Raw genomic sequence first — 11,359 nt, forward strand, 5'->3', positions numbered from 1 at the left:
CCAGTGATGAAGCTCCCACAACTTCTGAAGGCGGTAGATACCAGTCTCTGTTCTAATGACAGATCAGTCCTGCAGCATGGTGACTAAGGGTAGCATTTTTTCTGCGATGGTTCCCAAATAATGGAACTCTTTCACGGGGGAAATATGACGGGTGCCCATGCTGTCATATCTCTGCACTGAGTCATCACCCATAGATTCTATCACAGTGGCTAGATTAACTGCATTAATACCATTATACCAAACCAAGAGCAAACAAGGCTGAAGGCTTAGCATGGAATCCAATCTTATAGAACCACAGTATTTCAAGGGTGAAAAGTGTCTAAGTTGGCTGAATTAAAGTTCTAAGTTCTGAAAAGATAATCAACTAGTTAAGTGTTGATCTATAGAAGTTAAGAACCAGCTGACTGCACTTCTTCAAATCAGTGGGGCTAAAATAATTTCTGGAATTCTTCTTCCCAAATGCCTGTCATGTTTTAGCGAGGCCTTACGTCCAAAAGAGTTGGCTATTTGTCTCCTGAGTTATCCAAGCAAAGGCCAGTCGTACCAGGAATAACTGATGTCACCAAAATAAAACAGGTACACAGATCAACATTTGGAATTTTGCCAGAAACAGAAGCTGGTCAAGTGGTGCTTTGGACCACACCTATCTAGAGCCATCTTGTCACCAGATAACTGGATGGGGGTTTCAGGGCCTAATAGAGAGCTCCCACAACACACTACAAAGCCATGCATTGTATCTTTCGAAGTCTCTTGTATCTCGTATTCCATCTCTTCCTTTCTGAAAATAATTGTTTGTACACAGCATGTCATTTCTTTCTAGGTTAAAATCCAAGTTGTGACTTTAAGGCTTCTGCCTGTTAGATCTTGCCCCTCAAAACATCAGCCTATGTGTAAGATCTTTCAGAATGGTGTTGGATTAATGCTGCAATCTAACCAAGATTACGAATATTATTGGTTGTAGAACTCTGCATGCCAGGATCCAAAACTGCCACAGGAAAGGAGGAACTGTAGGCCAAAGATGAAAGGGAGCCAAGTTATGAAGAAGCTACTTGGATAAGCAGGCAAAATGTTTCAAACCAAAGAAGAAAAGAAACCCAATTGCCATGACTCAACTTCCAGACATCGCAAATCAAAGGATTAACAACAATCATATTTTGAAGGCAGGACCTAGGCTTTGTACTATACCATATTGTCGCTTGCTTCCTGGCTTAGCATGTTGGATGAACCAAGCCATGACTTCAATAACCAATGATTTAAAAAATACTGGCTTAATTATGCTTAGCTATAAGTCAGAAAAGAGGAATTCGTTCTGGAGATTAAAGGGAAGCAAATGATGTTAGGGGGATTAACATTTCAGAGAGAAAATATCAATCAAACTGGGTTGCGGCTAAAAAGGACTGACTGTTCTGAAAGCTGCATGTGAATTTAATTTTTATATTTGTAACCTTTGGGTCAGTCGCTCTTTCTCAGCCTAACTCACCTCACAAAGTTGTTGTTGTGGTGAAAAAAGGAGCAGGAAGGGTATTAGGTATGTTTTCTGCCTTGAGTTATTTATAAAAAATAATAAAGGTGGGATAAAATGATCTTTAAAAAATTAAATATATGTCAGGCCTGGAAGCCATCTTGGGCATTGGATCTTCAGGCCTGCCACATTTAGTGCTGTGGGAAACTGGGAGGGGGGATTGTATGGAGCTGGGGAGATATATAGTCATTCCTTTCTCAGTTAAAGAGAACTGAAGGGGTGTGGCTGGGAGGCATCTCCAGTTGGGACGGTGCATTGATTGGACCATGTGATGGGCATGTGGGTGCTGGGGCCTGGACTTTCTTTTGGGTGGGGAAAACCTGGAAGCTTTCAGATTTGGGTCTTCCCAGATGTGCCAATATGACATCTCTAATCAAATGGATCTTTGAGGAATGCCTAGCCTCGGAGTCTTCTTTCGTTGGAGGTGTTACTTGGAATCCTGACAATACACACATCTTATTCACATGCAACTCCCAGATACCGTAGAATTTTATTTTCAATTCTTCAAATTAAAAAAAATACTAAATGACAGGCATTAGCCCTTCCATATAAATATAAGCAATAGGCCACCTTACATTGTATTGTACCTATGCCGTGCTATTTTACCATCATAGTTGAGAAAGTAGGACAATTACATTGGGTTTGTGACAGATTTGGACCAGAGCAACATTTTGATGAAAGACAATATTGTTCAAAAACTGGATGATGTACTCTATTCCGTTTGGGAGAAAAAGCATAAAGTAAATAAATATTCCAAATTAAAAAAAAAACAAGCTGCTGCTTAAACACACAATATTTATTTTACATAGCACAGCAACTCTGTGATACTCTTTCATGCTCTGTCCCAAGGAGGAACCCACTGGCTACACCACAGGATTAAGCATTTTAATAACACTTCCATGCTGTTCTTTTGAGAAAAAGACACGGCCTCAGAGGTTATTTTGTCTTTTTCTTATTTTTCCTAATATAGTTTTTTTTTTTTTTTTTTTGCAAATAATGCCTCTGCAGCACTACCACCCTGTCAGATTTTCCAAACATTATTTCACAACTTCCTAGTCACATTTTGTAAATGATTTTTTTCCTTCTGCTTCTTGGAAAAACAAAGATAACACAATTCCATTTAGTTGGCTCTAGAATAAGTTCAATGAATCTAAGGATGCAAATGCTGGGTCAGACAAAGGCTTGATTCACATAATGCGTTATTAAGATTTTATACGAGTTGTTTGGCTTTGACCTTGCATATTGCATCGCCAATCATTGTTTTGTAAACCATGCTTTATATATTATATTATTGCACAAGTAGCAGCATCCATGGGTATTTCTCTCTGTACCAGCTCTTCCCACTACACTGAAATTTAATTTTGAAATGAAATAAATAACATGTAAAGGAACCAGCAAGTGAGCTTCCTGCCGAATAACAATTTAAAGTTACCTCTCACAATCCTGGACCAATATCTTAACTGCTGCTATCCTAGCCGATGAGCTAAAAAGTTAGTTAATTGAGCCATGGTTGATTTAATTTAATAGGTTGGATTTGCAGAACACATTTTGGTCCAATGTGTTGTGTGACCCAACTAAAGTGCAAATAGTCCTCGACTTACAATCACAACCTAGTACAAAATTTCCATTGCTAAGCAAGAGTTATTAAGTGAATTTGCCCCATTTTCTGACCTTTCTTTCTTGTTAGGTGAATCATCACAATTGTTAAGCTAGTAACATAGTTGTTGAGTGACTCTAAACATCTCCATTGACTTTGCTTGTCAGAAGGTAGCAAAAGGTGATCGCAAGACCCAATGACAGTGCAACTGTCACAAATGTGAGCCAGTTGCCAAGTGTCTGAATTTTGATCACGTGACCATGGGGATGCAGCAACCATTGTAGGTGTGAAAAACAGTCATAAAGTCACTGCCACTGTAACTTTGAACGGTCCCTAAATGAATGGTTGTAAATCAAGGACTGCCTGTAGTTAAAAACCAAAAGCCAGCTTGGTGTAGTGGCTAAAGCAGCAGGCTAGAAACTGGGTGACTTCTAATTCTAGTCCCACCTTAGAGCCTAACCCTCTCTCTTAGTCCTAGAAGAAGACAAGAGTAAAACACTTCTTAAAATCCTGTCAAAAAAACTGCAGGGACTAGTCCAAGCAGTTGCCAGGAGTCGACACCGACTCAATGCCTCACCAGAAAGCATTCATGTTACATGGCATAAGATTTTCTGAACTGGTACAGAATTATCCAACATAAACCATCCAGATGATTTGAATGTAACCCCCATCCTTCTGGACTGAAGGCCACGTTGGCTGAGCTTGGAGGAACTGAGTGCCTTCTGACATTTTGAGTGATGCATTAGCCTCATTAGATTCATTTATTGACACTTATAATCAAATTACATTTCCAACTGGTCCAAAAGATGAAGCAAATTGTTAGCATTAATCTGTATTGTCTATGCTATATAGACTATCTCTGTCTCAGAATAAATATCATTTATACTTCTCTACTGGCTAACAGCATTTATCCCACATTTAAACACCCCAGAAGCAGAATTAGTTAATGCGAGATCAAATTTGGGTTGGTCACCGGGACCAGAGATTTACTCTCCCGGGCTTTTGAACGCATGCTAGAGCTCATCCTCAGGGAATTTCTCTTTACTGAAATACGTGGTGCTTTCCTATTGGCTTACTACAGGAAGGCACCACATAAACATGACTCACAGAACAGCCCAAAGCACACATTCTTCTGGAGAGAAGTTCCCTGAAGATGGGCTCTAGCATCAGTCTGAAAGCTTGGAGGAGTAAATCTCTGATCCTGGACACCGACCCAGATTGGATCCTGCAACATTATCCTGGGACACTTATATTTGCCTTCATCCGTGAGAATTATTTAAAATGGATGTTGAAAAAAATCCACTGAGAGACATCCCTCTAATACCTGATGGAACAGGTATTAGAGGGATGGAACAGAAGGATCCCCCTAGTAAATTCTTTGCCAGGAGTTCAGATCATTGTGTGGTCTGCCCATAGGCCCCCTCCCCTGATCACCATACAAAAACAGGACTATAGCATGTCACGGCACAAAGCAAACTGCTTACTCAGCAATTCACAACTCCCATGAAACTAAAGCTGGAGAGCTTGTTTTTCCCATACTGATAAGCTAAGTATTATGTTGGGATAAGTAGCAAGAATGCATATTTTTTTAAAGCAGAGGAGACATTTGGCACTATCATCACCTTTTAACACAGGCAAATGGTCAAAACAAAAAAGTGGGAAGGGCTAGGGCAAGAATTTAACTTTAAAGCAGACATGGTTTTTTTTTTTATGACAACTCTCGAAGAATGTTTTCCTCACATGATGTTTGAATTTTAATTTAGGAACAATGTAAGGGGGGGACCAGGTGGGAATCAGATTCAGCATCTGTATAGCTCTGTTAGCATACAGGGAATTTACATTTTTCTTCACCTTAGACAGATTTATCTAAAGTTCATCCTTCCATTTTTAAATAATGAAACTGAGTTCCCATCACTTGATTGCTTTAATTCCTAGGACAGATATTTCACATGAGAAAAATTCCTATTATAGGAAACATATTAAGGTAGTCCTTGACTTGTAACAGTTCATTTAGTGACTGAAAAAAGAAATTTATGACTGTGTTTACACTTATGACTGTTGCAGCATCCCTAGTCACGAGATCAAAATTCAGACACTTTGCAATTGACTCATATTTATGACGGACGCAGTGTCCTGGCATTTTGCAACCTTCTAAGAAGGAATGTAAATGGGGAAGCCAGATTCACTTAACAACCATGTAACTATTTTAACAGAGATAATCCACTTTACAAATGTGGCAAGAAAGATCGTAAAATGGGACAAAATTCATTTAACAAACGTCTTACTTAGCAAAAGAAATTTTGGGTTCAATTGTGGTTGTAACTCGAGGGCTACCTATAATTTTACAATATTTTCAGGTGGAGGGAAGAGAAGAATGAATCAGAAACCCTACCTTCTCTCAACCAGAAGTTCTAGCTAAATTATTATTATTGTTAAAACACTCTACTGTCCATAGGGTATATCCTGCACTTGGAACTAATTCATGGAACCCCTTAATAAAGAGTTACTCCTAAGTGAAAAGGATAGGAGATATTTCTTTCTTGGAAGAAAAATTAAAATAGATATAACATGCAAACATACACTCCAGTGAACAAAAATAAGATAGGTGGGAGATTACCTATTCTTATTTTGAATACAAAAGCCACATATTGTCTCTACACTGTCTCAAAATGGACAGAAGGTGAACAGGGTTTCCACCATCAAAAAAATATGAATTGTTTCAAAGAAAAATTCTATGTAAATAGATAATTTGCTACATAACCAATATGAAAAACAAAGCCACTGAATAACAGCAATTCTAGTCCAGATAAACATCAAGGATTATTGTTTGGAGCCTTCCTGTGGATCCCTCTCTGAAAATATTCACAGAACATAAAAAGCAAAGATTGCAGTAAACAATGAAATGGTCATTTTTATGGGGTAGGAAAAAAACCCCCAAAGCACACCTTCTCTATTAAAGGGCTGTTTCCTATTACCGTATTTCCCCAAAAATAAGACCCCGTCTTGTATTTTTTTGAACCCTAAAATAAGCACTTGGCCTTATTGCCATGCGCTCAAAAGCCCGATTGGGCTTATTATCAGGGGATGTCTTATTTTGGGGAAAACAGGGTAATGCCACCAATCTCAGCACCCTTATGAGGTCCATTCTGTGAACATACTTCCAACACTAAAGTTAAAAAAGCACCAGTCCTTCTTTACAGGTAGTTCCATAGACTACTACTTTACAGGTAGACCATAATTGTGCCCAAAATTTCCATTGTAAATAAGTAAGGCAGTCAAGGGTATGTCAAGGAAGGGTATCAAAGTTGGTCAACTTTATAAGTGGGGATAAACTTTTGAAGAGTCAATAAAATTGGATATACAGTCCTCAACTTATGTCCACAACTGAGCCCTATTATTTTTAACACTATTGTAAACAGATAATTTTGTCTATTGCTGGTCTGTGACCATAATAAAGTTTATTATTATGTCCACAACTGAGCCCAAAATTTTCATTACAAAATTGAGACGTTTGTTAAGTGAGTTTTGCTCCATTTTACAACCTTTCTTGCAACAGTGCCTGACTGTAGATGTTAAGTGAATCTGGCTTCCCATTGGGAAGGTGATCACATGACCCTTGCACACTGCAACTGTCATAAGCTCTGAATTTTGCCAAGCATCTGAAGTTTGATCATGTGATCATAGGGATGCTTCAACAGTTGTGTGAAAAATGGCCAAAATAACTTTTTTTCAGTACTGTTGTGTACTGAACGGTCCATAAACAAACGGTCCATACACAAACTGTTGGGAGTCGAGGACTACCTGTATTTGTAGCTCAGGATTGAAATGAATCTCCTCACTTTTGAGGAGGAGTGGAGTGGAGTGGAGCGAAAAAGTCCAAAGAGATGTAATAATGAAATAGTTGGGTGAGATATAGGCAGAAGAGAAAGAGAGATCCCTGGGAAGCAAACTGAAAAGCAAAGGGGAGTAATCATGCAACAATGGGCTGGGACCAAGCCAATTATTCTGATGGGTGCAAATCATTTTTCAGAACAGGGAACAAGAGGTATTTCAAAGGGGGGCAATCCCACTGCAAAGAAACCCAGAAAGAAAACAAAATTCCACCAAAGGCTGAAAGGTCCCAAGGCGACTTTAAAAAACAACACATGTGGATGGGAGCAGCTCCCAGGTGCAATTCCTAAAAAAATGGGGGGGGGGGTGCAAAGACAAGCAAAGGCATAGATTACATCAGTGTCATTTTCCAGGAACAGGGAAAACAAGAGAAGTCAAGGAAAAAGGATTCTTGGTAGAAAATCACATGAATTGACAGAACTGGGTGCAAGATAAACAAGGCCCATATTTGGGGGAGGAGGCATCTTTCAAATTTTTATATGCAATTTAAAAAAAGCTGCCCATGCAACCACCAGGAATTGGAGGGGTCCAATTCTTTACAGGAGGGGTGCAAACAAACAGGGTGAGAGAACCAAAGAGATGGGAAGAGATATAATTCTCCCCAGAAGGGGTGCAAAGCCAGGGAGGGGACTAACCAATTCTTGGGGGAGGTATAAACAAATGGGGGGGGGGGAATCAAGGAGATGCCAGGGGAGTGCAATTCTCCCCCAAAAAGGGTGCAAAGCCACCAAAGGGGGTTTAATCAATTCTTCAGAGAGGGGTTGCAAACAAACAGGGTGGGGGGAAATCAAAGAGATGGGAGGGGGTGTAATTCTCCCCAAAAAAGGGTGCAAATCCATTGAATGGGATGGGGTAACCAATTCTTGAGGGGGATGCAAACAAACAGGGTGGGGGGAAACCAAGGAGATAGGAGGGGGTGCAATTCTCCCCAAAAAATGATGCAAAGCTGTGGAAGGGGAAGGCTAACTAATTCTTCATAAGAGGGTTGCAAACAAACGGGGTGGGGGGGTAACAAATGATATGGGAGGGGGGGTGCCAAGCGGGGAGGGGGCCTAGCCAATTCTTTGGGGGGAGGTGTAAACAAATGGGGTGGGGGGGGAAGCAAAGAGATGGGATGGGGGTGCAATTCTCCCCAAAAAAGGGGTGCAAAGCTGGCGAAAGGGGTGGGGTAACCAATTCTTGAGGGGGGGGTTGTAAACAAACGGGGTGGGGAGAACCAAGGAGATGGGAGGGGGGTGCAAAGCAGGGAGGGGGGCTAACCAATTTTTTGGGGGGCAGGTTGCAAACAAACGGGGTGGGGAGAACCAAGGAGATGGGAGGGGGGTGCAAAGTGGGGAGGGGGGCTAACCAATTTTTTGGGGGGCAAGTTGCAAACAAACGGGGTGGGGAGAACCAAGGAGATGGGAGGGGGGTGCAAAGCGGGGAGGGGGGGGGCTAGCTAATTCTGGGGGGGCAGGTTGTAAACAAACGGGGTGAGGGGGGAACCAAGGGGATGGGAAGGAGATGCAGTTGTCCCCAGAAAAGAAAAAGGTGCAGAAAGGGGTTGGGGTTGTCAGCAGACGGGGTGTCTCTTGCAAGTCTGGGGGCGATGATGATGATGGTGGTTTGGGGAAAGTTGGGGTTGCAAAAGAGAACAGAGGCCCTGGGGAGAAGACGCCCCCCCCTTGTCTAAAAGGGGGGAGGGTGCAATTCCAGCGTGTGTGTCCTCCCCCCTTCCCCCCCCCATGGAGTCTCATCCCAGCCCGGAGAGGCGACGAGGGAAGGGAAGGGAGAGTCGGGGCCTCCTTCCTCCTCCTCCTCACCTTGTAATAGACGTCGAACTGGATGTTTTCGGGCAAGGAGCGGATGTCCCTCCGGCGGGCCCGGCCGTAGCTGTCGACCACGGCCGAGATGGCGGTGTTGTAGAGCGTCTCGGGCACCCACTCCAGCTCCCCCGCCGCCATCTTGCCTGGCTCGGGCGGCCGCCCTGAACCAGGAGGCGGGCGGGCAAGACAGGCAGGCCTCGACCGCCTTCAACGCTCGGGCCTAGAAGTCGCTCCGCCCCGCTGCCGCCGCGGCTCTCCTTCTTGCTCGCTTTTCCCTCACCCGGCCGGGCTGAGGCGAGGCGGGAACCGCTGGGGGCGCCCTCACGGAGGAGGGGAAAAAAAAAAAGAGGAGGAGCGGGAGGAGGAGGAGGAGGAGGAACGAGGCCAGCCGCCGCGGCCTGGCTGGCAGGGACCCGCCGCCCGCGTGAGGGGCGAGTCCGCGCCGCGCTTCTTTTTTCCGCCCCCCCCCTCAAAGCGCGCAGTTCCTCCCTGAGGTAAAGCCGCGGGGGGCCGGCCTCGCCCGGCGCGCGCAGGCCGCGGCGGCGCGGGAGGGGGGGGAAGGGAGATAGGTAGGCGGGGTTCATAGAGGGCCCTCTAATGGGCGGGGCGACCGCCCCCCCAATCCCCATTTGACGCGCACGCGCGCGCGCGGCCTCAGAGACGATGGCCCCGCCCCCGCCCCCCCAGGCAGGCAGGGGAAGGAAGGAGGGCGCGCGCGACCCCCTCAAGTTAGCGGAGTGAGGGGGGGAGTGAGAAAGGCTGCCGTTGGACACACACACACACACACACACACACACATTATATATATATATATATATATATATATATATATATATATATATATATATATATATATATATATATATATATATATATATATATATATATATATATATATATATATCTCCCTCAGGGCTTTGGGGATTGTCGGTCATCCTTTGAGGGCAGGCTAAAAGGGGTGGGGGTGGTTGGTAAGGTTGGGGTTCGGGTTGGAGTGGGGGGGATAGAATAGAATAGAATAGTGGAATGGAATGGAATGGAATGGAATAGAATAGAATAGAATAGAATAGAATAGAATAGAATAGAATAGAATAGAATAGAATAGCAATTCAGAATGGAATGGAATACAATAGAATAGAATAGAATAGAATAGAATAGAATAGAATATGGGAATAGGATAGGATAGGATAGGATAGGATAGGAAATGGAATAAGAGATAGGATAGGATAGAAGTCGTGGGAGGTTCACATCGCTGGAAGCTTTCAAGAAGAAACTGGACTGCCCTTTTGTCAGAAATGATGTAGTAAGGGCTCCTGGATGGGTGGGGTTGGGTGGGGTGGGGGTTGGGCTAGATAACCTACAGGGTCCCTTCCAACTCTTGTTAATCTGTCTGACAAGAGAATTGAACGGAAGAGAATAGAATCTTTACTGAGGATAGAATAGAATAGAATATTGAGAATAGAATATTGAGAATAAAATAGGATAGAATCTTTATTGAGAATAGAATATAATAGAATATTGAGAATAGAATATTGAGAATAGAATAGGATAGAATATTGAGAATAGAATATTGAGAATAGAATATTGAGAATAGAATAGGATTGAATCTTTATTGAGAATAGAATATAATAGAATATTGAGAATAGAATATTGAGAATAGAATAGAATAGAATCTTTATTGAGAATAGAATAGAATAGAAGAATAGAATAGAATAGAATCTTTATTGAGAATAGAATAGAAGAATAGAATTATTTATTTATTTATTTATTTATTTATGAGACTTATATGCTGCCCTATCTCCAGCCAGACTCAGGGCGGCTCACAACAGTTAAGAAACATCTAATAACAAGTTAAAAAATTAAATCCAAATCTCATATTCAGAATAGAATAGAATAGAATATTGAAAATAGAATAGAATATTGAAAATAGAATAGAATAGAATAGAATAGAAGAATCTTTATTGAAAATAGAATAGAATCTTTATTGAGAATAGAATAGAATAGAATCTTTATTGAGAATAGAATAGAAGAATAGAATACAATAGAACAGAATAAAATCTTTACCGAGAATAGAATAGTATAGAATAGAATCTTTACTGAGAATAGAATAGAATATTGAGACTAGAATAGAAGAATAGAAAAGAATCTTTACTGAGAATAGAAGAATAGAATAGAATCTTTACTGAGAATAGAATAGAATATTGAGAATAGAATAGAATAGAAGAATAGAATAGAATCTTTACTGAGAATAGAATAGAATAGAATCTGGGAGCTTCATCACTGGGCGTTTTCAAGAAGAGACTAGACTGCCATCTGTCAGAAATGGTCACATTGCATTTTGGGGATTGTGGCACGCGCACGTGCATTCATGCGTGTGGACACATGCTTTGGGCACTCGGCACCAAAAAGGTTAAACCATCATTGGTGTAGGCTGTAGGGTCTCCTGCTGGGGGTTGGATTAGATGACCTACAAGGTCCCTTCTAACTGTTAATCTGTCTGTTAAGAGAAGAGGAGAGAAATGGAACGGAATAGAAGAGAAATAG

General features: G+C 42.0%; 1 protein-coding gene across 1 annotated transcript in view; it reads right to left on the bottom strand.

Moving 5' to 3' along the window:
• Positions 1–9,214, bottom strand: part of APPBP2 (amyloid beta precursor protein binding protein 2) — a 44,054-nt gene extending 34,840 nt beyond the window's left edge. Inside the window, exon 1 of the mRNA XM_070931994.1 lies at positions 8,813–9,214. Within this exon, the coding sequence (XP_070788095.1) occupies positions 8,813–8,953 (141 nt within the window). The 5' untranslated portion in view covers positions 8,954–9,214. The remainder of the gene's footprint in view (positions 1–8,812) is intronic.
• Between the last annotated feature and the right edge of the window lie 2,145 nt (positions 9,215–11,359).

This window comes from Pituophis catenifer, unplaced genomic scaffold, assembly GCF_029215685.1.
Source record: "Pituophis catenifer annectens isolate HBS135680 unplaced genomic scaffold, rPitCat1.0.hap2 SCAF_1, whole genome shotgun sequence".
Lineage (NCBI taxonomy): Eukaryota > Metazoa > Chordata > Lepidosauria > Squamata > Colubridae > Pituophis > Pituophis catenifer.